At 50.0% G+C, this 26,390-nt stretch overlaps 1 protein-coding gene across 8 annotated transcripts in view; it reads left to right on the top strand.

Moving 5' to 3' along the window:
* The window catches only part of TANC1 (tetratricopeptide repeat, ankyrin repeat and coiled-coil containing 1), a 221,118-nt gene extending 195,942 nt beyond the window's left edge, over nt 1-25,176 (top strand). For all 8 annotated transcript variants that reach the window (XM_036023439.1, XM_028508691.2, XM_036023438.1 and 5 more), the window contains 8 exons: nt 12,178-12,311; nt 13,785-13,908; nt 14,223-14,398; nt 16,767-16,899; nt 18,256-18,347; nt 20,116-20,262; nt 21,330-21,430; nt 22,105-25,176. In XM_036023439.1, coding sequence (XP_035879332.1) covers nt 12,178-12,311; nt 13,785-13,908; nt 14,223-14,398; nt 16,767-16,899; nt 18,256-18,347; nt 20,116-20,262; nt 21,330-21,430; nt 22,105-23,536 — 2,339 coding nt within the window. In that variant the 3' untranslated portion in view covers nt 23,537-25,176. The remainder of the gene's footprint in view (nt 1-12,177; nt 12,312-13,784; nt 13,909-14,222; nt 14,399-16,766; nt 16,900-18,255; nt 18,348-20,115; nt 20,263-21,329; nt 21,431-22,104) is intronic.
* Nucleotides 25,177-26,390: the final 1,214 nt, after the last annotated feature.

Below are 26,390 nucleotides of genomic sequence, written 5' to 3'. Positions count from 1 at the left end.
GGTTCTTGTTTGGGATTCGGCCATGGAGGGCCCATGTTACTCAGCCCCCTACGCCCCCAGGACAGAAGGCCCAGACAATGAGAGCGCAGACAGGCATCAGCTCACTGTCCTCATTTCCACTGAGCAGCAACCTGACGGTGCCCTGGCCGTGTGGCCTGCGCTGCTCTGTGTCCTGCTTCTCATTGCTATGGACCCTTGGAAGGGAAAGCAGTTGTTTTGCTTCCTGGTTCTGTTTGGTCCTCATTCCTGGGTGTGGTCAGTGGTGCTCTGTGTCTCAGACACTCGAGGACGGAGCTTGTCTGTCTCCAGCCATGATGAGTCTGGAGCAGGATCATGAGTCTGATTCTGTCTGGAGTGTGGGAAGATGACAGAACAACTGGAAGCTCTGTGTGAATAATACAGTTCGTTATATGTCTTTGAACACTTGTGTAAGTTTAGACCAGTCTGTCAGTGTAGCTTCAGCTGTGAACATCGTGTCTTTAAAATACCTGCTGATGGGGTTACAAGGCAGGGTCTCCTGGGTCTATTTTTGGCTCACCTGGCTGGCTTTGAAGGGCCTGTTGTTTTCTGTACAGTGATGCTGCCCTGTTTAGAGCACAGCCACCTGCCTGTCCTTCTCTGATAGCCACATTCCAGAAGAGGGGACGCTAAATCTGTGCACAGCGGCCTTCCCCACTTTTCTGTGGGGTGGAGGGAGGCCTTTGCAGTCCCAATGTGTGTCCTGTACTCTGCAAAAGTGTGGTTTCTATGCCCAGTGCTGACTGGAAGGAGCAGGTCATCTGTGAGAGGGGATGACAGCTTACAGGACGGGGCACAGGGAATGGCAGACCTATTTGAGGTCCCTCGTTACTCAAGGTAGTCCAGGTGGAGATGGTGGGAGTAGGGACAATTGTGCATCTTTAGTACCAGGTGCATCTCCCTGCTGATGACCCAGAGTCCTCAGAAGTCATCACAAAGGGGATGGTTCCTGTCTTAGGTTTAAAGAGACAAGAAAGCATGTAAGATTTTAAAGGCAGTCCTGTAAAGTGGTAACAGTGTTTGGTGTAGGGCTTGTGGCAGTAAATCTACAGTTTTCAGAAATCGTAGACTATCTCCACCAGTTCTAGAGGGCTAAATTTCCCTTTTCCCCAGCACCTGGGGCCACTTGCTTTTTGTGTCTATTTGATGGTGAGAGCCCAGCCCTTCAAAATCAGGTCTGCAGTCTGGCGGCTCTTCAGCACGTCTCCTCATGCTCATCCGGATGGAGAAGCAGTGGGACCCACTGGAGAAAGCTTGGGGCTGCTGCGGACTGGCCTTGCCGGTGTGTCTCTGCACCCAGCAGCTCTGCCCCGCAGTCAGGCTGACTCAGTCCCGTGGTTCCCGGGCAGCCAGGACTTGACAAGAGCCCATCTGATGCTGTGTGCTCTCGGTTTCGGCATTCCACAGCCATGACAAATAAGTGCTGGTGCCCGCTACGGCCCGACCTGACAGAGTGACTGTTCCCACGCCGGTGTTTGATGTCAGTGAGCCCAGCCTGAAAGGATCGGAGATGCTGGATGCTTACCCGGTGACCTCATGCTGTTGCAAATCGTCAGACTGTGTTTCCAAACTCTAGGGAACTCACAGCTGACTGTGAGCCTGCTGTGTCTGTTTCTGGTGAGAGCTTCTTTCTCTTTGCAGGAGTAGAGAGGCCCTTCTATGTGAGCATTTGCCAGTGTTCGTGCAAATAATGCATCTTGTAAGCAGAGCCTTCCCCACCCCTGACTCCTTTAAGTCATTTCGCATTTCCCTTTGTAGCACTTGCCACTTATAAATTTGATTGCTACTGCTGCTTATTTGATAAAAGGCTGTTTCGCCCAAATTGTGGGCTTCTGCAGGGCAGAAATTTCCATGCCTTTTGTCCTCACCTGTGTGCACGGCGACTGGGCCCAGTCTGGTGCTGTCCAGTGGAATTTTCTGTGATGACGGGGAGGCTGTCTCTTGTGCTGTCCCACCTGGTAGCCACTCGCCTAGTCTGGCACTTTCACGTAGGTGTTGACCAAGTGGACAAGTGGGTTTGCAGGAAACAAAGCCATGTAATTTTAGGTTAGGTGACATTCATTTTGCATAACTTGGGAGAGGTTTGGTTGTTGGAGTGGCAGGGAAGGAGCTGGGCTGTGAGTGTGGCAGGGCACTGGATTGCGTCTTCGTCTTCATCTTCGGGTGCACAGCCATTAGCAACCCAAGGTGGTGTGGGCACAACTGACAGGGTGGCTTCTGGAGGCCCCACCCATCTTTGGGTCCATGCCGGCTCCCTTCCTGCCCCATCAGCCGGACCCGCAGGCCCGGGATGTGCTGTGTTCTCACACTGTTGTCCCTTGGAAACCCTCTGTATTGCTCTATTGCTGGTCTGATAACCAGCCAGAGACCTGGGCTTTACCTGTGGGTAGGGCGCCACCAGCAGACTGCTCCCGGGACTGCGCTGCCTAAACTCTGGGAGGTGGCGCTGCAGCAGAGGTGGTTAGTCCTGCTGTTGGAAGGCTTCCCGTGAGGGTTCTTTTATGTTGGCTGTGATGTACTTGGCAAATACTCTCGAAAGATGTTTAGTCATCATAGATGTTCTGTATTTTTTTATGCTAAAGCTGTTAAAAAAACACCTTTTTTGCCTCTACGTCCACAAAGGGCTGAATTTTGACCACTGTAAATTGAGTAGGTTACATGGCCACATTGCCCTCCATCTCCATAGCATGCTGAAGAGCAGTTCAGTTGGCGTGCATGCTGGCCACAGTTCACTGTTCCCTGATTCTGGACAGAGACCTGGGCACGACCTTGCGACCCTTGGAACTTGAGTCTGAGACCTGGCAGCAGGGCAGGGGACCTTTCCCGGCCAGCCTTCGGGGAGAGGGTCCTCACACCCATTTCCTCACTGAGCCATGAAATATAGTTGTGTGTCAACCTTGATGTTTTCCAGGTTTCACTTTCATCTCCACAGCACTGTTTTAATTTCCCACCCTGGCTCCTCCCATCCCCCCAGAGGGGAGGTACCTCTCAGTCTGAGCTGCAGGTGCACCCAGGCCCCGATGGCTGAGTGCACTGTGCCCAAGGCCGCCCCAGAACACAGTGCACGCACCCAGGGAATGGGGCCTGATGGTTGGGTTAGCAATGACATTCTCTTTGTTTGAATTTTACTACACTTTTTTTTTTTGGAGAGGGAAGGGCTATTATTTGGTAAGAATTTCAAGTAAACTTAAAACTTACTGGATTGTTTGGCATTCACATCCAGGGCAGAATTTCAGGGGGAAAAACTGGAAGGAAAGCATTTGTCCATTGCTTGTTGGGACACATGGAGAATTTGTGTTAGGGAATTTGCTAAGGGTGTCTTGTGGAGAAAAGCTGAGAGACTGGAGGCCCGATTATTTGGGAGGGCCCGAGCATCTCACTGGCACAGTTGTTCGCAAATACTTGTCAAGGTGTTCCTTTCTCTGCTAGGGTTTGTTTTAAGGAAGGTAAGGTAAACGGAAATCCAGGTTGCTGTCAGTCCAAGCAAAGGCAGACGTTCTTCATTGTCCTTGATGTAAAAGCATGAAAGAGAGCCCTGGCTGGCATAGCTCAGTGGATTGAGCATGGGCTGGGAACCAAAGTGTCCCAGGTTCGATTCCCAGCCAGGGTACATACCTGGGTTGCAGGCCATAACCCCCAGCAACTGCACATTGATGTTTCTCTCTCTCTCTATCTCCCTCCCTTCCCTCTCTAAAAATAAATAAATAAAATTAAAAAAAAAAAAAAGCATGAAAGAGGGTAACTCAGGACCCTGGATGGCTGACAGAGGGGTAACCCAGGACTTCAAAAGAGGAGGGAAAGGTTAGGCATTGCAGACCCCTAGAGAGTGCGGGAGAGGGGTGGCTCTGGACCCTGAGAGGAGGGGAGCCCTGTAAGAAGAAGGACAAAGGGGGGGGCATGTGGGAGTCCGGGGGGGGATTACTCAGGCTCTGGTAGAAGTGTGGTGGGTGTGAGGGTCACCCTAAGGGTCACCCTAACAGGAGGGGGGTTGATTTGGGGTAAGAACTGAGGGCACTGGGTTTGTCCGCACCCTGTCTGTCCCCTTCCTGCTCTTGCAGACCCCTGGGGCTGGGCCCTGATGTAGGGGTGTTCTGGAGACCACTCCTGCTGCAGAGAGGATAAGAGGAATCAGCTGGTCTCTGTGTCCCTGCCTGACAGGGTGGAGGAGGTGCACGTTGTGGGGTGGGGTGGGGCGGGGCATGGCACATCGAAAACGTGTGCCTCAGGTGCAAACGCCTGGTAGCTCGCCCCCTTACAAGCACTCTCTTCACACCTTTATCATGTTGCTGTTGCTGTACACAGAGACATGGTTCTGGCGAGTGTTTCCTACATAATCCTTTTTAGAAAACAGAAACTTGTCCTCCTCTACATTTGGGTGGCTTAGAGCCTCTTCACCCACAAACACCGCTGCCTGGTCTTTCAGTCACTCCTCAGGCTCCCGACGGGTGGTTGGCCCTCCCGCAAGGAAACTGTCATTGCTTCTTTCAGATTCTTGCTGAAATGATATTTGGATTCCTTCTCGCTTTTTCTTTTTTGAGACCGGATATTGAACTTGTATAAAGTGGTTATGTGAAGACGCCCTGCACGGTGACCTGCACACAGCCCTCCCCCGAGCACCAGAGCTCGCCCTGTCAGGAGCGGAGGGGGAACAGTGTGCTCCATGCACTGGAAATAGCTCAGTGTGGAAGGGGATCTGCCGGGAACGGGGGGCAGCGCCAGCACACGTCAGAAGTGACAGCTGCGCGAAGCTGCGATCTTCCGAGATTTTTTAGAACAAAGTCTGTATGAAAGGTGATTTATGTCATCCACGTTTTAGGAAATTGTTTTTGAATTGAATTTATGTTATTTATAGCACACATCATTCTTCAAAGGATTTGAAGAGGCTTATTTGAAAAGATACATGTAAGAATAGGGAAAAATAAAGTCAGGACCAGGACAGGAAGGACAGCACAGATGTCCCACCATCGTGTCTGAATGGTCACGGTGTCGAGCTGCTGCTTTGGCCTCCGATGCCATGTGCCCAGAGTTAGAAGGGAATGGGGTTATTGTAGATTATTCTTGTCCATGGGAGACAGCTTAACAGTTCTTCAGGAGAAGAATAGTGTTTTCCTGCACTCTTGTTCTAAAACAGCACTCATGGTCCATTTGATTAGTTGGACATTTTTAAAGGAGTCTTCCAGAGGTCACAGCGCAGGAGTTCAGAACTCAGACTCCGGCAGACTCCCCGACTTCCAGCCGTGTGCCTGCCTCCGGTGAGCGGTGCCACCTCAGGCACACCGTTTAACGTCTCTGAGCATTCATTTTGTCATCTCTAAAACTGGGTGAGTGGTACTTGCCTCATCAAAGGTAGTTGTGTATTAAATGAATGTATGAATTAATTCCATGAAGCATCATGAAGGAAGCACTTTGCAGTGTCATAGTATGTTATTAAAATATGTAAGGACCTTCCTATTTTGATAGCATGGCTCCTGAATGACACTGGCTTCATGATTTGGGGCAAATGACGTGACTCTTGTGACTCATTCCTTCACTTTGATAAAGTGGACATAACCATCTAATTTAAAAGATTCCTGTCGAGATGAAATGAGAATTCACCCATAGCATTTTGTCCAGAGCTTGTAAGTTGTAAGTGTTTAACAGCTGTAATATGCTGCCAGGGTTGTGATTAGTTGATTGTTAATATTAATTATTATTGTAATATGTTTTTTAAAGATTTTAGTTACTATTTTTAGAGAGGGGAAAGGAGGGAGAAAGAGAGGGAGAGAAACATCAATCTGTAGTTGCCTCTCATGCACCCCCTACTGGTGACCTGGCCTGCAACCCAGGCTTGTGCCCTGACTGGGAATCAAACCGGCAACCCTTTGATTCACAGACCAGTGCTCAATCCACTGAGCACACCAGCCAGGGCTGTGATATGTTATTAATTTACATGATGCATTTGGTCGTGAGTGATAGACTCATAGTTACTTTGCAATTACTTTATAGGTAGGAAGAACAGAAAAGCATTTTGGTCCCACATGAAGTCCTGTTTAATGGCAGTTGCACATTTTATTTCTTTAAAGAATTCCTTGGTAATTCGAGGCTCATCTTTAATCTTTAATCTATGCACAGAGACTGACAGTGTGCTTTTATCCTAGAACTTGTAAGTCACCAGGAGTGTCCCTGTCCCTCAGATTTGATCCCTGCCTTGTTTTCTAGGTAGTGGTGCAGTGGGAAGTGGGCCGATGTGGAGGGGGAGGCAGCAATGTGTGCCTGCTCCTTGATGGCTGCCTGGTGCTTTGTGATGCAGATTCCCTCGCCTTGACCTCAGCCAGTGGCCTTTGCCTGCCCCTGCAGGCTCCTCTGGGACATTTCTACCCAATGGAGAGCAATCAGGAAGGTTCAGGACAATGAGGAAGGTGCTCCAGAGGTGGGCCTGTGAGATTCAGAGAGCGCGTGGGCAGTGCTGACTCCCTCCTCATAAGGTCCAGCGTGGCTGTTCCCTGGCCACAGGGGCTCCAGCAAGGCTGGGGTGCGGAGGCTTCTCAGCGGTTCGTCTCTCAGCGTCTTGACATTTTTCAATGAGAGCATCCTTGCTGTGTTTCATTGTGTGCTGCACATTGTTGAGCATTAGATCAAACAGCTGCCCACTCTTTGTGGACAAGGGGAATTTACAGCTATTGGGAAGTTTGCTCTTCTCTCTAACAGAAGCCTCCCTCCCTCAGTGGTAGAAGGAAATGCATAACAAAACAAGGCTTAAAAATCATGAAATCCCTAATTATATTTTTATTTTTTAAAAGATTTATTTACCTGGCTGGTGTAGCTCAGTGGATTGAGCGTGGGCTGGGAACCAAAGTGTCCCAGGTTCGATTCCCAGCCAGGGACATGCCTGGGTTGCAGGCCATAACCCCCAGCAACCACACATTGATGTTTCTCTCTCTCTCTTTCTCCCTCTCTCTCTCTCTCTCTCCCCCTCTCCCTCTCTCCCTCTCCCTCTCCCTCCCTCCCCCCCCCTCTCCCCCTCCCTCCCTTCTCTCTCTAAAAATAAATAAAATCCTTTTTTTTTTAAAAAATGTATTTACTTATAGAGAGAGGGGAAAGGAGGGAGAGAAACATCAATATGCAAAGGAAATACTGATCAATTGCCTCTTGCACACTCCCCAACTCAACTGGGGACCTGATCTACAACCCAGACATGTCGCCTGATCAGGAATCGAACCAGCAACCTTTTGGTTTGCAGGACGACACCCAGCCCACTGAGCCACACCAGTCAGGGCCCTGATTATATTTTGGCTCTTAGATAAAATAGCTGAGCACTTGAGCATTTCATGTACACTTTTTACTTTGGCTCTTGTCCTTTGCAGTTGAGTGGGGTTTGCTCTGAGTCTTCACCTGAGGCTGAAACATCACTGCCTTTGTCACATTTAATGGTTTCAATCTTGGCGGCACCTAGATGACATTTATGAGAACCCTGCTGTTTACTGCTACTTGGGCAGTTTCATTTTTTTTGTTGTTATTTTCCACTAATTTTTATAAGTGATGGGAAAAGCTGATACATTAGTAAATAATTTGCACAGATAAATACGAGCAGAGCTGAGCCACTGCGCCCACGTCCATCGGCCATCTTGCCTGCAGGAGTGGCCCCGCCGCAGTGTGCGCTGTTTCGGGAACGTGCTTGGCTCGTCCTTGTCCGTGGTTTGGGCCATCAGTGTGTGATGTGTGAAAAGGTTGCCACCAGCAATCTGGGAGCAGCTTCTGTGGGTATTGACCTGTCACCCTTCTCTCTGTGTCTCCAAACTGGGACAGGAGTATGGGGTAGAGGGCTGACAGGTCACCCCTGTGTGTCTGAGAGACAGGTCTGCGATGAAATGTCATAAACCGCCCTGCGGGGGGAGTGCCTGTGTTCCTGGCACATGGACAGGTGTGTTTCAGTAAGTCAGATCTTCGCCCAGGGCACTTGCATATGTCAAAGATTCTCGTAGACGATCCTGCAGAAGTTTTCACAGAGAATCACACCTCACTGATGTTCTCCATAGCTTCATGTTCTTGCATGTCAGTCAGGTTTTCTTACAGCGAGTGTCTGCTCTTACAAAGGTACTCGTGCTCTGAGGACAGTGTTGCTGAGGTAGAGGTAGAGTCCTTAGAGACAGATATATTTGCGTTCATGGACATTGAATTACTGTAGTGCCATCTTGTTAAGGATTTTGCAAGTAAAAGAAACTGTGTCCAACTAGAGTCCTAAAAAGTGCCATGTGTTCATTTCAATTTTCTCCTTCATCTTTGAATCCCGTTGGCCAGCAGACAAGCCTGAGCAGACAACCCCACTGCCAGGGCACACTGCCTTCCGGCCCGGTCCCCTCTCCTGCTGTCTGACCAGGCCGTGTGCAGTGACCCTCATTAGAGTCTGGTGGTCAACTCAGAGGTCAGCCTTTTAAGCAGAATAGTTGGAATTCCAGAGCACAGGCTTGCCTTGATTTTGTTTGTCTAAGCATGCAGTTGACTAGTCTTCAGTCTCACTGGTTTCCGAATATGGTATCCTTGAGTCCTTGCGGCTGCTGACATTTGAGATGCAGCCTAACCTCAGGGGTCCTGGGGGATGCAGCCAAAAATATCCAGTCTTGGTGGAAGGAGGACAGCATGGTCCTGTTGTTTACTGGCACCCTTTGCAAATGAGGGGGCATTAGAATGTGTAGGCAAAAGTGATCGGCTCAAGCCTGAGAAATCTGAGGCTCTCACAGCCTGTGCTTTCTCACCTCAGAAGGAAGTTCATCACTAACGCACAGTAAGTCAGGCCACGAAGGAAGAGGCCAAGGGCATCCATCCCCGTCGCCAAGCCTAGGTGGCGCTCTCCTCCGATTGTCAGCTGCTCCATCCTCTGCTTCTCTGGTGCCTCCTTAAAGCACTGAGTCCTATTTTTAGTGCAGGGCTGTCACTTCTGATGTGCTGCTGTTGCAGGAATTCAGTAGCAGCTGCAGCAGACACTCTGACTTAAAGGGCCCATTTATAATGCCCAGGAACCTTGTTGACCAAATAAAGGAGAGTGGAGCGTACGGTGCGTCAGCTGCTTCAGGCCTCATCAAATGGAAGCCCTGAGTTTATTGCTTTCCACAGTATCCTGCATAAATATGTGCTGGCTATGCCCCTGTCTGTAGCATGTGGGTTAGTTGCTTGTGGTACTCAGCTGCAGTTGGAGGAGGAGAGGGCAGAGGCGGCCTTACTGGAGGAGGGTCGCAGAGGAGCACCAGGTCCAGGTGGTGTGACCCACTGCCAGATCTTCCATCCCAGGGGCCGCTCACAGGGGTCATGTTCAGGCCCATCCAGATAATGTATATAAAAGTGTCCCACTGCTTTAGACATCATTCGCATTAACACCATGGCAGGGATGACCTGTGGTGGGCAAGCCCAGGGCTGTGTCAGGACCAGGACCTATCAGTGCCAACTCTCAGAGTGCAGACAGGATCGCTTTGGCCACAGGGTTTTGAACATTTTGGATGTGAGCACCTCCCACCTCCACCCCATGCTCCAATGTGCAAAACTGACACAAATTCCAGTCTGTTGCTGGCATTTGTTTATCATTTATTTTTGAGTTGAGAGGTGAAGTTGGTGGCGGTGAGCCTGATTGTACGGAGAGGAATGGCACCACCAGAGAGATCCACAGTGGCTCACACTTCACATCTGCATTCTGTTCCGGTTGTGCCGTCTGGAAAAAATCAGTCATCGTGGATGGCAGCTGTTGTTGAAAGTGACTCTTCTTGTGTAAGAAATTCTTAAGAATAGGCAGGTGAAATCATTATTAAGATCGCCGATGACAAGCCACCCTTGTCACACATTCCCTGATTCCAGGGGCCGAGGGCCAGAGCGGATTTGCTCTCCTGGAAGGAGAGGGTCTGCTTTCCCCCATCTTGCTCAGCATGACATCAGTGTCCTTAGGTCCCCAGTGCAGGGCTGCCTGCTGTGCTCCTCACTCCCCAGCCCCCAGCTTCCTCACTTCCCCAGTGCGGGGCCTGTGGATGGACACAGAGCTCAGGTGATCTGTCGGGCAGATATGGGTGCCTCTCTGTGACATGTGAAGAGGTGAAGTCACTGGCCCGGTGCACTGTGACCTTCAGGAAGGGCTGTAGAGACTTCTTTGTTCCTTGGAGGAACTGCTCTCTGCCCCCATCAGGCCCAAGTGTCAGGTTTGCATCCTTCTGTGCCTGTGTGGCCCCTGCGGGCTCAGCCATGGCCAGACTGATGGGAAGCTGGAGCAGGTAAGTCTGTCTGTCCTGAGAAGGGTTGTGTGTGAAAGCTGTGACCCGAGTACTTGGCCACCCTGGTCTTAGGAGCCCAGAGAGCAGCGAGCGTGCAGGCGCAGGGACTCGTACCCAGCCAGGGCCCACGTCTGGGCCTCTTCTAAGACTGCTTCAGCAGTGCCCAGTTTCTGCACTGCATGTGAACAGTCCCCCTGTGTCTGTGCTTTTGTGTTTTGTTTCTTGGAATTGATGTTTAGTTTGTGAAACAGACCCATTATGCTGCATTTAGCTGCATAGCATTTATTGTCATTGCCATGTGACTGTCCACTGTTTCATGTACCCCAGTTTCCAGATGCATTCCACTGTTGATGGCCATCTGGGCTGCTCCTGGTTTGGGGCTTCTGGGAGCCCTGCTGCACGTGTCTCTCATGCACTCCAAGGGCACACCCCCAGGCACGTGTCCACGGGCTCGGGGTGCTGGGGGTGGCCCATGTGCATCTTCAGCTTCACTCAGTAGTGTCAGTAGTCGGTCACCCACTCCTCACCCCCACCAGGGGCGTGCGAGCATTCCCGTCGTTCCACAGCCACTTCTCAATTACATGGATGAGTAATAAGGTTGGGCATTTTCATAATAAGTTCACTGACATTCGGACTTTGCCCTTGTGAAAGGTCTGTTTCTGTTTCTCCTGTTTTCATACTGAGATGTCTCACTGATTTGTAGGAATGCTTCATCTGTCCTGGAAGCTGGAATTGGTGAGCCTGAGGCTGCATCTGAAAACAGAGGTGCCCCAGGCGGCCACAGGCATAGAGACACAGCCCCTCACTCGACCCTGTCCTTGCTCCCCTGCATCACTGAGGTTCCCTCCTGAGGTGTCTCTGTCCTTCGCCTGCAGCCCCTTCCTATCCCATTTCCCACTGAAAGCCTGTGGTCTGGCCTGGGATAGTCCCCAGAACCCACTGTGCCTTTCTCTAGACAGTGGTTCACGTGACACAGTTGAGGCCCCTCTTCTCACTGAACCCCTCTTTTTGACACCCCTCTCCATTAAGACTCACAACTTTGGGGGGGCAGTCACTGTATGAGGGTGTTGGGCGAGCCTTTGCCCCATAATCTCTTACCATTCGTGCCACGGTCACCCTTGGCTGACCCCCCGCCACACCACGGCTGCCGCTGGTGGCTCACTGCCCCTGGGGCTGCACTAGGCCCTTTGCCCGGCCACTCGGGGCCCTCTGTAGCCCGATTTCTCTTTCCTGACATCCCTAATCTCAAGTCTTGGCTTGTTACAGAGGTTCTAAGCTCCGTAAAGGCAGGAATGATAGGATATGCTCTTTACTGCCTCAGTAGTTATTCTTACTGAATGAAATGTATGACTTTAGGGTAAGGGGCCAGACTGGACAGTAATACCAATCTCTGTGTTTGTGTTGCACTGTGTTCTGGGTATTTCTTGCTGTAAAAAAAACCATAAGGCAGAAGCCTGGTGACTCCAGAATCTGCAGCCTGTGCCGAGCCTGGGAGAGATGCAGGCTCACTCTACTCGCACGTCCTTGGCCGGCGCAGGCAGACCCAGCCTGGCCGCACACTTCCGGGAGGGGGCGCGGTGGGCGGTGTTTGCTGGCCGTCTGCGGAGAGCTCACCTGGGCCGGTGGGCCACACACTGGCCTCAGCTCCTCTCCCTGCGGGTCTCAGCACAGGGCCGACCTGGCTTCCTCACAGCATGGTGTCTGAGTCTAAGAATGAGTGTTCTGGGGAAGTGGGCGTTGCTCATCTCTTAGGACCTGGGCCCAGAGGTTGGCCCGGCGACATTTCTCCTGTTCTCCTGGTGACAGAGCTCACCCAGATTTAGGGGGAGGGGCCACTGATAGGTGGAGCCCTTCCTCTCAATGGCAGGAGTGTTGAAGAATTTGGAACCAGCACACCCTAACAGACCGCCCTTCCTGTGCCTTGCTTCAGCCCTGACTGCCGCTGCGGGTCGAGGGAAGCTGGAGGTGTGTGAGCTGCTGCTGGAGCGAGGGGCCGCCGTGTCCCGGACCAACAGGAGAGGGGTCCCACCTCTGTTCTGTGCGGCGCGCCAAGGGCACTGGCAGGTACGCAGTGGGCCCCTGAGTGCTTCAGAAACAGTGAGTGGGGACAGAGTCCACTCTTGCCCCTCTCCCGGGGCCCACACGTGGCTCCCCTGAGTCCCGTGTTCAGCGCCTCACTGTGCCGTGCGTGGACTGCTGGATGAAGGTGTGCGTTGGGTGGGGTGGCGCAGTGAGCCAGGCAGGCCAGGTCAGAGCCCCCCAAGGCTTCCTGTTCGCTGGGGAGGGAAGTGGGGCAGTGGCCCCCATTACAGCAACAGAAGACATGTCTGTGACACATATGTCGTTGGTGTGATTGTGTGGCCCACTGGCCCCCTGCACTTGAAAGAAGGGTGGTTCTGCTGTGCTCTCTGGAAAAGGCCCCGTTTCCCTGTGGTCCAGCACGGTGGTTCATTTCCTCTCCTGTGAATGGCACGTTGCCTTTCATTCAAGGGAATCTGGGATCCTCGAGAGCCGCGGCTCAGGCATTTCGTTCCTTCATCTAGTAAGCAGTGGCTGTGGACCTGCTCTGTGCCAGGCACCAGGTTCCACACAAGCAACAGACAAATGGATCTTACTATGTTCACTACAGGAAGAATGTTGAGACCCAAGTTCACATCATGGCACTGATCTGCCCTGATTCCTGCCAGCTCTGTGGGTGGGAGCGACGAGCGCTCCCACCAAGATGCCGGCTTCTCTCCCTTTATTTCCCCGAGCTCGGTGTGCAGCCCGCATCCTCTGCACCCTCCAGCTTCCACACGGTGCCCTGGTCAGTCCTCTTGCCTGGTCTGTTTCCTAAGGCAGGGGGCAGTTTGGAATGTTTGTTAGTCGCCCCCGTCTCTGGTAGTGATACGAAGTCATGTCAGAGAGAGTCTGGGCTACCCTGCACACAGCCATCCCCACTGCGGGGGCGGTTGTGTGAGGCGCCTCTCCAGGTTCTTGCTTTTGCTGCCCAGCCGCATCATGGCCTCTGTTCTGAGGGGTGGTCCTGAGCCGAGACTGTCTTCCGGGAAGCTCTGCTCAGAATCGCCCTCTGTGGGCATGGAGCCATCCTCTGGGTCTTGGAAAAGCAGATTACTTGGGGTGTCGTGGGTGAATATTTTCCTGCGTCCCACTTCCCTGGCCCGTGCCCTTCACTACAGATGGGAATGTTGCTGCAGCGCCAGCATGGGGACCCGTGGCCATTACTCACCTCCTTCTGGTTCTGCCCAGTAATCCCATACACCCTGCTCAGCTGGCTGGTCATTGCTTGTTTGTGGCACCCAAATTCCTGTGTCTGCCTGGTTCGGGCATGTTTTTAAAAGCGTACTTCTGGAAGAAGGTTGTGTTCAAAAGAACACAACAGAAAATGTTTATAGGCTGCCCGGTTATACAACTTAGTGGGGTTTTCAAAAGAAGAGAGCCCTTCTACTACTTTTAAAGGTAGGAAGTTCTGCCTGGGTGTAGCCAACATGATGTACGATGTAGCAGGAAGATTGTAATTTGCAGTGTTTGTTTCAGATCGTGAGACTGCTGTTGGAGCGTGGCTGTGATGTGAACCTAAGTGACAAGCAGGGCCGGACACCCCTCATGGTGGCTGCATGCGAAGGGCACTTGAGCACCGTGGAGTTCCTCCTTTCAAAAGGTAGTGAGTGCCCTGTCTGCTCTGCATCGGGTTTCTTTTGGATGGACAAAGAGCTTTAGCAGACTCAGTACCTCCCGATTCAAATTTTAACAGGCATTTCGTTATGGAGATTTTCTGACTGACACACAAGTGGAGAGATTGGGTAGTGAAGCCCACATGCCTGTTTCTCAGCCTCAGCAGTGATGCCCAGGTTGCCGAGTCAGCTTCAGATTCCATGGCACCTGCTGGCCACGTGCTCGGGCCGGGGAAACGCTTTGCTGCATCTGGGCTTTGTCTGACTGAGCTAATGTTCTGTGATTGGGCTTCTCTTTCAGGTGCCGTCCTTTCTTCTCTGGACAAGGAGGGTTTGTCTGCATTAAGCTGGGCTTGTCTGAAAGGTCACAGGGCAGTGGTCCAGTTTCTGGTTGAGGAAGGAGCTGAGATAGACCAGATGGACAAGAACGGCCGCACTCCCCTGGACTTGGCGGCCTTCTACGGCGATGCAGAGACAGTAGGTGCCGCGGGTGCTCTCACCCTTCCGCCTGCCCCGTGTGCAGGACTTGACCCGGGACTTGACCGCTGCAGCGTGTGTCTGAGGCTGTGTCTGAGCGTGGTCAGGGTGTGTGTGTGTTGCAGAGTATTTTTGTTTCTCTTTAATTCTGTGACATGCAGTCTATTCCAGAATCGTAGTAGAGATTTTAATAGGCTCTTAAAAGCTGAAAAACACATGATTACAAACTGCGTGCACGACAAACACATACACGGATGTGTGTGCACACACACAAGCATGTGTACTTTAATTTTCTTATAATCGTATAAATGGAATTCCTTTATAGATCATTTAGAAATCATATATATGTATGTGTGTGTATACATGAGAAACCACTAATCAAATAATCAGCTGGTTTGTCTTGAAAGCAATACGGCAGCATCTAGGATGCTGTGGGCACTATCTTTGTCTCTCGCCGATGCCGAAGTCGGCTGAGGGGTGGGGGCCAACCTTACTGAACTAGGAACCGCGAAATGTTTCTCAGGACAGAGACTGCGTCGTGGTCAGGAGCCACAGCGCTGGTACCCAGCAGGCCCTAGAGGACTGACTATTCGGCCCCTCTGGAGTGATCATTTTTGAATATTTACTGTGCCCGATGTTGGGGCTACCTGGAGAATTATGTCACCAGAAACTGCAGACCGTGGAGCACAGGCTGTCATCGTCCTGCACGTCTGGGCCTCGACGCTTTTAAGAGGCAGTGATACTGAGGTTGAATGGGCTCCATTTCCTGAACATTGTACACTGCACTTAACATCGATTTTCAGAAACAGCTCTTTAACTGAACCTCACATATCTATGCTTTTATTTTTCAGCTTATACTACCTCACCAAATCCTGTAGCCTCTCAACATTAGGAAAAAGTGAAGGAAGTTAGCATTCTAGTACCTGTTTTAAAATTGTGATAAAAAACACAACGTAAAATGTGCCACCCGAGCCATTCTGCAGTGAGCAGTCCAACACTGAGGTCTAGATGTCCTCACCTTGTGAAGCTGACACTCCTCACCCATCCAACAACTCCACCCCATTTCTCCCTGCCCGCACCCCTGACACCCCCATTCTGCCTCTGTGCCTCTGAGTGTGTCTGTACCCCGTACCTTGTTAAGAGGACTCACACGGCATTGGTCCTTTTGTGTGCGGCCTATTTCAGTTAGCAGAATGTCCTCAGGGTTCATCCAGGCTGTAGCGTGTGATGGGACTTCCTTCCTTGTAAAGGCAGAGTAAGTGGTCCATTGTATGTGGTTACCACGTTGTCTCTTCCCGCTCATCTGTCAGTGGGCGTTTACGTTCCTCGCCTCCTGGCTACTGTGGATAGTGCTGCTATGAACATAACATGGGTGTGCAGGTATCTCACTGAGACCCTGCCGGTTCTTTGTGATCTACCCACATTCTTCTGGATATAGACCTGGGAGTGGAATTGCTGGATCAGCTGGTAATTCTGTTTTCAATTTTTTAAAGGACCTCTGTACTGTGTCCAGAGTGGCTGCACCCTTTCCCATTCCTACCAGCAGAGTGCAAGGTCCCTGCTTCTCCGCATCCTCACCAACACAGTAGCGTCTGTGTGATTGATTTCTTTTTTAATAACAGCCACGCTAACATCATCAGGCAACATCTCTCGGTGGTTTTGATTTGTGTTTCCCTAATGGTGGGCGATGTTGAGCACGTTTTCACATGCTGATTGGCCCTCTGCATATCATGTTTGGCAAAAGACGTCTATCAGATCCTTTGCCCATTTTTACATTGGGTTATTTGGGATTTTGTCATAAACTTGTGGGTGTCTTTAACACATTCTGGGTGTCTGTCCCTGCCGTGTCACAGGGAACAGCAGGAGGACCGATAGGGTTGACCTGTTATGTCCACGTGAAAATCTGAGGTGGCCACAGTCCTCTTACCCTGTGAGTGGAGCAGTTTGAGTGGCCGGATGGGTTTCCCTATTGTTTTCTGTGACAGCTGTTTTATCAGATCGAGTCAGTCGTTGGACCAGGGTCTCCATCTTCACAGCCCCAGTAGTCAGGCCTCGTTCTTCGCCTGGAAGCGAGTTATAACTGGCTCCATCTGACCCCAAACTGCTCATCTGCCCAGCTTGCTGGGCCCGGGCCGTGTGGGCCTGAGTGTCTCTGCAGCGCCTGTTGCCGTCACCTCCAGCCTGCTGGGGCCAGTACCCAGCGTGCCTCCCGAGTGACTGGAGATGGGAAAGTGACCGTGTCTCATCTCTGTGACCGGGGAGGTGGGATGAGACGGATGACGACGTGTGCATTTACCCATCTGTGACGGGAGACCAGCGGCGGCCCTCCTGCCAGGAGCTGCTCCTCACGCCTCTCTTCCCGCTGCAGGTGCTGTACCTGGTTGAGAAAGGTGCCGTGATTGAGCATGTGGACCACAGTGGGATGCGTCCCCTGGACAGAGCCATCGGTTGCCGGAACACATCTGTAGTGATTGCGCTGCTGAGAAAAGGAGCCAAGTTAGGTCGGTAAACACTCAGTGCGGTAGTGGGGGGCAGTCAGCTTCAGATTTCAGAGCATGTTAGGGACCGTAGTATTTGCCTGCTCCCAGGTGAAGAAGTCAGATGTTTGGAGATTTCTTTCTCCTTCTGTAACACTCATTTAATCGCAGTCACTTAAAATGTTGGAACAGCTCCTACTGTTGTTGCCAGTGTGGGTAGGGAGCAGAGGCCAGTGCTGAAGGGCCATCTAGGATTGTGGGGGGTGCTCAGGGTGCTCCAGAGCCACGCCGGGGCAGTTCCCGTGGACTCCAGGGGGCGCAGGGGGCGAGTGGGTGCCCCAGCGACAGCTGAGTTTGAGAGCCGCTGCTCTAGAGTAAGCGCAGCAGCCAGTTGGGTGAGGTGGTGGCACCCCCTGCACAGGGAAAGCTCGTGGGGGTTACCGGAGACGAGAGGGGGCTCGTTAAACATGACATTGGGGGTGGAGAGGTCTGAGTGGGGGAAGCCCATCTGTGGGGCTGGGTGGGGCAGACACGCCCTTCAGAACCTGTGGGGAACAACAAGCAGGACGTCACCGTTTTGGTTTGAGAGGGCAGAACTCGGGCCAACAGCAGTTCTGGGGAGGGGCCATGACAAGGGTAATGTTAGTCGCTGATACTATTAAGCAGTTCACAGTATCGGGAAGTTTTCCAGGCAGTGCCATGTTTAACATATTTGATACTCACCCACTGTGAGGAGGTGGTGATAACCACAGAGGAGGAAACAGAGGCCCAGAGGAGGCACAGAGCTTCGCTTAGGTCGTAGTCAGGGGCAGAGTCCGGTTTGGACCTGAGCGGTCGGACGTCTGAGTCTGTGCTGCTGAGCCTCACTCGCTGCACGTGTTTAGAAGAGGGACGGAGAAGGCCAAGGTCAAGTGGTGGGCTGGGGGAAGTGGATGTGGATGGGAGCAGGGAGGACCGAGGGAAGGAGTGCGGGAGGAGGGACGAAGAGCTAAAGCCGGGGCATCTCGGAGTGGATGGAATGGCAGACTGTGCCGGGTGGGCAGGGTAAGACCCCTTCACAGCTGGCGGTTGCAGGCACAGCAGGACACCAAGGAGCCTGTTCTGAAGCCTCGTTCGATTGACTTTACCCCAGATGCGCATCCATTCACCTCCTGAGTGCTTAGCTCAGCCTCTCACAGACTAGAAGGGAAGCCCATCCCCGGGGCCCTGCTCCCTCGCCCTGGCTGCGTTGCTGTCCGAGGTCGTCTGGACACCCGGCGGGGTCCTCTGCAGCTGGGCCCCCCGCTGTGTGTGGTCCCAGCCGTGGCACTGCCGCAGAACTGTTGGGCACCGTGCCCCCACAGCTGCCGGAGTCCCTCTGACTGCATGTTTGTTTTGCAGGAAATGCTGCTTGGGCGATGGCAACTTCCAAACCTGATATTTTGATTATACTTTTACAGAAATTGATGGAGGAAGGAAACATGATGTACAAAGTAAGTGGTTTTGCCCCTCTCTGTGGTGTGGTAATGGCCTGCGAGCAGCCTCTTAGTTTGGTGTGTGATGGATGCAGCCGTGCCCCTGCACAGACTCCACGTGGTGCGGCTTTAATAGAAGTTCTGAGAGCTGCTGACCTGGCTGCATGCCCAGGCTTTGATGTCCTAACAGCAGTCTTCGAGGTAGAAAGCACTTCTCCTTGTCTTTGAGAACCGTTGTTTCTGAGCAAATCCCTGTGGCTGTAACTGAGTGAAGCCTTCATGTGAAGGCAGCATCACTTCTGATTCAACACAGCACACAGGAGACTTGTCAGTGCGCGTGCTCTCGGGACGCCTGGGAAAGGGGCATTCCAGAGACATTTCCAGAAGAAAAGAAGCATTAAGTCTCCCAAGCCTTGATTATCTTATTTTAGTATCTATATAAGCTTTTAGAATTTGAAACTGTTTGTACAGATGTTTTTACTTAAGACAGTAAGTGATACATAATAGTTACTCAGGAGACTGAATTAAAGTTTTTCCATTTTCCCTTAGAAATGGAAATATTAGATCTACACATGAATAAATTTGACTTTAAAGTAAGTTTCCTAAAATAAGATAATCAGTTCCCAGCAAAAGCAAACTTGGACTAGGAAGGGCCCGACAGTAAACTCTCGGGGATCTGCTCTGTGGTCTCTGTGTCCCTGCCCCCCCCCCCCCCCCCCCCCCCCCCCCCCGCAGCCAGGTGCTGGGGGCGGGGCCACCGCAGGCACACCACACCCATAGGTCCGCGCGACCACGCCCGGTCCAGCTGCATCTGTGCGGACTGAGGGCAGGCCACACTGGGCCTCAGGCTGTGTTTTGCCAGCCCCAGGCCAAAACAGGTGCTTAGGCCCTTTACAAAGATCACTATTCTTTCCTTTCGGTGATTACACACAATTAAAAGATTCTAAAAACAAAACCTTAGATTATGAGCATTTTAATCCTTTTTACCATGAGGCTGCTGCAGTTGCTATGTTTCCCCTTTTTTCTTTTTGAAATAATAAATAAATAAGCATGTAGCATGACCCAGCAGGGTTCCTGGCTTGTGATCAGTTTGAAATTGAGTTGAGAGTGTGTATTGTGGTGGCTTTGAAGTGGTTTTAATGTGAGTTTCGGTAGCAATTAGGTTAGAAACACCAAGCCGTTTTCAACAGGCTTCATCCCTGCTGTGCTGGAAACTGAGCGAGCACATTACTCGAATTTCTTTAGCCTTGAAGAGGACGTGCGGTGATGCTCTGATTTTTAAAGCCCATGCTTTCGGTCCTTTTAAAAGAAAACATTATTATTCTGTAGCAAGCTATAGGTTTATCCACAAGACTCTACTTGCCTTAGGAACTGCATTATGTTTTCATCTGATTTCTATTATGCTTAGCATTAAAAGATCATTATGAGATATAAGTGAGATATGAGAGAGCATTCATGAAAAGGTTTTCAAAACTATACTTAAAAGATAATCTGTTGTATTAAGACTGATATTTACCAGTTTGGCAGTTTACAGCTGCCCTCTGCAAGGCCAGCGTCTCGCTCACCCTGGGACCCACGCACTGCGGTCGGCGAGGCCATGCGTTCGCGCGGCTCAGTGTTCTGGCTCCGGCTCTGGCTCTGGCCACGGCCCTTCCTCCCCAGGATCCTTCCACTGTGTGCTCGTGGCTTTGCAGTGGGGGGAGTAACTCCAGGATCTTTAGTGTGTAGCAGCATACTCATCTTGGAGCATCTGGTGAAGGATGAATGTCTGGTTTTCGGATCCTAGAAAGGGAAGATGAAAGAGGCAGCCCAGCGGTACCAGTACGCCTTAAGGAAGTTTCCTCGAGAAGGATTCGGAGAGGACATGAGACCATTCAATGAACTGAGAGTTTCCCTCTATCTCAACCTGTCTCGCTGCCGAAGAAAAACAAATGTAAGCTGAGCCCCCTTATTCCCCTCCATCAGCGACGGGATGTTTTCACAGAGGTGAAGGCCAGCCCTTCCTTAGCCCACATCTTGGGACCTCCTGTCAGATTCGCGTGCACATTTGTGAACCTGGCGCTTCTCTCGGATGGCCACCGTTCGATCGCTGTCCCCACCCACCTCTCCAGATGCTGAGAGGGTGTGCGTGGGTATAGTAGTATCCTCTGCTTCAGTGCAAACTGCTCCTGCACCCCTCCCTGGCTCTATGTTGCCAGCATTGTCCTGAGTGGTCCATCGCCAGATTTAAAAGGACAGAACATGATCAGGCTCAACTTAAATATGTCACAGTCTGCATGTAGGGGTGTGCAGCCTGGGGCCTGCGGGCCGCATGTGCCCGTGATGGCTGTGAGTGCAGCCCAACACAAAATCAGTGATGTACTTAAAACATTATGAGATTTGTGTGTGTGTGTGTGTACATGTTGTAATGTATTGAATGTGTGGCCCAGGACGACTCTTCTTCCAGTGTGGCACAGAGATGCCAAGAGGTTGGGCACCCCTGGTAGGGCTTATTATGTTTGCTTAGGAGTTGTGCCAGTAATTGTTTAATTTGTAATAAATAGTAGCTAACTCAGTTAATTAGATTCATTTCAGTAATTTTCTTCTAATTTTTTAACTTCATCTACCACCAAATCTGTGGACCCGCCTGCTCCTGTGCCCACATCAGCTGCCCGCTTCCTGTTGGAGTAGGCGGAGCATCTGTGCCCCAGGAGGCCAACCCCCCAGTGGTGCGCTGGGTTCCCCCTGCCGCAGCCTCCTGGGCCCTGCTTCTGCCACTGTCCTTTCTCTCCCGCGTGACCTACTGTGGCTTGTCTACTGGATTCTTCTCTTAAAAATGTCAATAAGTTTTAACTATCTCCCAACTGTAAAACTGAACAGCAAAACAAACTTACCTTGCCCTTCCTCTCTCTCCAGTTATGTTCTAATTCTCTGCTAACTTTTAGAGGGAGACTCCTGTTAAAAAGTTGCCTGTAATCATTTCATTGTTTTTTCTGACTTGTGTTTAACTGTTGACACCAGGACTTTGGCATGGCAGAAGAATTTGCATCCAAGGCTCTTGAACTGAAACCAAAGTCCTACGAAGCCTTTTATGCCAGGGCAAGAGCGAAGAGAAACAGCAGGTACTGTCTGGATGCAGTGAGATGCATGACGAGAGACGCCTTGTGCTTCTGTGGTACCAGAGCTGCTGGTTGCCTGTGGGCTTTGGACTCGGGCAGTGCTCAGATGCCTCTCAGCTCTTAATACTAAATCGGTTGCTTCGAGGAGGCACAGTAGTGGCTGTTGTTATCGGTGGCTCAGCTTTGATTTTCTCCTGACATCTGAAGGACTGTTCCTCCCCTCCACCCCAGCTGACACTACTGCCACATACAGTTTCTAGATTGGTCCATACTGTCAGTGGAACTGCCAACCGGAGACATTAAGTGGAGGTGTGGGGGAAGTGGGGAGGGGGCATATCAGACTTTAGAATTAGAGGTGGGCATGGTGAGAGGGGAGATTGAAGACAGCTTTAAGAGAATTCTCATACCCGCTGATTTGTGCCGGTTCTCAACCCCAGCCCAGGGGTCCTTAGAGAGACGGAAGGGCCCTGGAGTCCACCAATCGGGGCTGGAATTCAGCCGTCTCACTTCCTGAGCATCTGTAAGCTAGTTAAATGCACCCTGTCCACCATCATTCGGTGTTCAGACCTCACTCACCTACTTTCTCTGTTGTTTTTAGCAAAGCTGTTCTATGAACAGTTACATTCGGAGCATGTGTTCACATGGCTTGTAATTATATCTTCTCTTTTCGTATGAAGGCAGTTTGCGGCAGCTCTGGCCGACTTGCGAGAAGCTGTGAAGCTCTGCCCCACCAACCAGGAAATCAAGAGGCTGCTGGCCCGCGTGGAAGAGGAGTGCAAGCAGCTGCAGAGGAGCCAACAGCAAAAACAGCAGTGTCTACCCGCGGCCCCACCCAATGACTCGGATCACGAAGCGGAAGCCCCAGCCGCTGGACTAAATGACCACTTTCCTCTTGAGGAGGCTGAAGAAGAAGAAACTTCTCCACAGGAAGAATCCATTCCCCTGACTCCCAGGTCCCAGCCACCCTCATCTGTCCCTTCCCCATATATCCGGAACCTTCAGGAAGGGCTACAGTCCAAAATAAGGCCAGCATCACCCCAGAACAGGCCGGCAGGCAGCAAGCCCCTGCGGGAGCCTGCGGTGCAGCCAGGGTTGCTGATGCAGCCCACCAAGCAGGCACAGATAGTGAAGACCAGCCAGCACCTCGGCTCTGGACAGGCTGGCGTGAGAAATGGTAGCACAAAAATGCAGGTGTCTTCTCCGAATCCTCCCCCGAGTCCCATGCCAGGTAGAATGTCCACGGCGCCTGCTGGCGTCCGGAACCAGCCTTCAGAGGGAGCAGGCGTGTTCACTGTGGGGGGTTCGGGCCGGTTTGGAGACCGGCTGGGCTCCAGCCACTGTGTCCAGCTACAGCATGGTGAGGGCAGCATTGTGTACCCTTTACCAAGCAAGATAAAAACCGCAGAGCGGCTTCTAGCTCACGCCTCCATGGCTGTGGACGCAGCCCCGCTGAACCAAGGTGGGCCAGTGGGCTGCAGCGACATGCGACACCCAGCCTGCCTCGCCAGCTCAGGCTCTTCTGGTTCTCCATCTAGCAGCGTAAAGATGTCAAGTTCCACCAGTAGTTTGACTTCGAGCAGTAGTTTTTCTGACGGCTTCAAGGGCCAGGGGCCAGATGCCCGAGTGAAAGACAAGGCTGCCCACCAGGTGCAGAGCGGCACAGCCGAGCACAGACCGCGCAACACTCCCTTCATGGGTATCATGGACAAGACGGCGCGGTTCCAGCAGCAGAGCAACCCTCCCGGCCGCACCTGGCACTGCCCGGGGCCAGAGGCGCTGCTGACTAGCACGCCCTCTGCAGCCGGCCCGCAGGCCCCGAACTCTGAGAAGCCCGCTCTCAAACAAGCAGCGGGGTACAGCAGCCAAGGCAAAACCTGTTCTGTGGCGACCCTGGGTGGAACTGTCCACAATGGGGCACAGGTGAAAGAGCTAGAAGAAAGGAAGTGCCAAATTCCAGCCCACTGCCCAGATAGCAGGATAGCCAAGACTGTGTCTCACCTGTACCAGGAAAGTGTCTCTAAGCAGCAGCCTCACCTGAGTAACGAAGGCCACCGGAGTCACCTTCCTTCAGCAAAACCAAAGCGCTCTTTCATAGAGTCAAATGTATAGGCTGAGAGAGACCCGTTGGTGGAGTTTGAAACAGTGTGTTGGCTCTTGGTGGTAATCAAATTTTTTTATGAGAAAAATTACTTTTTAGCCATATTCTTTTTCCTTGGAGGTGAATCAGATACCATTGATTTATTTAAAATATGGGATAAAATTTCTTTGATGAATATCAGAAGTCACCATAAGTAAGAATGCTAACCAGAATGGAAAACTACAATTAGTTATGTCTATTAAGTTAAAAATTTAAGACAGCCAAGAAGACATTAACTAATGCTTTTCTCTTATGAAATTATTTGGTTTTTATCACTTTCCTCCTAGCTTTTGCTATGTGGTAAAATCATAATGTTTCTTAGAGAATATAAATGTCTAGTGATAGGATCAGCTCATGACTAAATAGCCAGATGATAATAGTCTGGGAAAGATGGAATTTTCAAGTTGGAGTTCCATGGAGTCAAATCCCAATTTACACATACAGATAAAATTAAGACCCAAGTGATTTCAAGCTGAATATGTGACTATAAATGTTACACTGCTGACTTTTTAAAGCAAAATACAAGAATATCCAAGTATTGTTCCTTTCATAGCAGTTCCTCAAAGAGGATTAAGCACTTATTTCCATGTTACGATTCTCATTGAACATATTTTTATAGCACATTTCTGGGACTATAGTCCTTTCCTATTCCAATGTGTTTCAGTATTTGGAAGCAGTATAGGCCATTTGGAATCATGACTGGTGGTCAAGCTGGATTTGGGCTCTACTACCAAGAATACAGTGTTCTTGGGGACGTGTAAATTAACTCTCAGCTGGTTCACAAATTGCTTCTACCAGTGATAGCAGTCCTGGAACAAGCCTTCCACGGCCCTTTAAGGACAGAGTTTAATTTGGATACTTAAGGTCTGGTTTATTGGTGGTTTAGTTTTATTACACAATCACTACTTTATAGTCACATGTTGTACATATTACATAGCCAAGTTGTATTCAGACTTGTAAATATAACTATTTCAAGTACTTAATCTTTAAAAAAAGTCATATATTTGCATGTTCTTTGTAAACTTCATCCATACTGGTTATTGCACTGAACAATATATTATGGCATGTTAACAGTGTACCAGTAACGGCACTTTATTTCATTTATATGAACACCTTTGAGGTGCTACTTAAGTCCAAATTGATGTATTATTCATTTATAAAGATAAGGTACAGGAATGAACCTTGGCTTAAAGGTATTTTTATATGAAAATGGTGTGTTATTGAAGGATGTTAAAATGCTAGTTTGAGAGAGGAGGGAATGTATTTGTTTTATATGTTGGGATGTGAAATTTATTTTCTAGAATTGGGGAGAAGGAGTTCTATATTTACAGAATGTTTTAAAAATGAATCGTTGTAATGAAGTTCCTGTGAGCATCACTATAGTTTTGTACAAATAGAATCTTCTGGTGGTGTTCTTTGACATTTGTTCTTGATGTGTTTTGTACAGCTTTGTCATTTTTTTAATAGGCTTTTCTTGAGTTCTGCTATAACTACTATGGCTTATTTATTGTGTATTTTCTTTAATATCTGTGAGTCTTACTCTTTTGTTATGTAGTTTTGTTTTTGCACAACTACTGTATTTTTCCACATGGAATAAAGACTATTAATAGAATGTGTTTGCATTAAATGACACCGTGGATAAGTGGAGAAGATTGTGACGACAGCCACCTGCTTTGCTTAATCCTGGTTGGTCTTGTTACTCTAAAGAAAATAGTGAAAAGTCTATTTTTATAGTAATACTATCCAATGCATATTTAATTTCATTTAGTAATAATGAAATTGAATATAGAATATGCATTCTATATTCAAGGGTCAAAATAGTCGAGGGTCAAAATTAGTCTTTTAGCCTGAAATAGGGAAGAAAGCACAAAGAAGAGCATTCTATAATTTTATCTGCTCTGGAAGTCATGGTGTATGTTTTTACTGGCAATTAGGTATCTTTAGGACTCTTAACTTTCAAACATTTTGGCAACACAGCAATCACTATTAATAAGAAAGCTTGTTCTCAGCACATTTGTATTTTTTATTAAAAATGTGCATGTGTCTGTGCACCCACATACTTCAGTTTCAGAGTCGCAGGAATGAGGGGCACTGAGCCAAGCTGCACTGCAGTGAGATCCCGGCTGGAACCCAAGCCTTCGTGTTCCCTGTGCTGCTGCTGCTGCTGCAGGTTACTGTCCGGTCGCCGCTGTTACTAGCAAGGCTAAGTGTAGATTTTTAAGTCCTCCTATAAAGGTATACCTTTAAACTAAAAGTTAAAAATAAACTGGGTGGGAAGGAAAAAGTGTTATTTGCCAATTAATTCTTGTTGGACAACTCTTCCTGTGAAGCTGCTGTATGACTACTAGTAGAATTTGTTACATACTACATTATGATTTTGATATAGTCTCAGTAAAGACATTTGCTTACATCTTGCCACAGAAAAGTCAAACCTCCTTGGGAAGCTACCGGTCAGTCCCAAGGACGGGCAGCGGGCAGGTGGGTGCTGCCCCCGCACAGTCCTGAGGGAGGGTGGAGCGTGCCGCGGGGCATCCGTGTGCGTTCTGTGGGTGGTTCTGGACTTAGAGTGTTTAGGTCTGTCTTTGCTTGTGTGTTTATGGGGACACTGAGTTGTTTGGCTTTGGCTTATTTGTAAGTACTTCACTTTGGTAAATTATTGGCATCTTAGTTTTCAGCCAGTTTGTTCAAAAAGAAACTATACTTTGTAGAAATGTAGAAAAGAAAATCACCTCTAACATTTAAAAGTAACCAGCCTTTTATAGAAATGATTTTGTTTTTCCTTAAATGACTTTGATGATGTCTAGTAACTTCTATGTAAAAACCAGA

Source organism: Phyllostomus discolor, chromosome 4 (genome assembly GCF_004126475.2).
Source record: "Phyllostomus discolor isolate MPI-MPIP mPhyDis1 chromosome 4, mPhyDis1.pri.v3, whole genome shotgun sequence".
In the NCBI taxonomy this organism is placed as follows: Eukaryota; Metazoa; Chordata; class Mammalia; order Chiroptera; family Phyllostomidae; genus Phyllostomus; species Phyllostomus discolor.
This window is presented reverse-complemented; position numbering and strand designations above follow the sequence as displayed.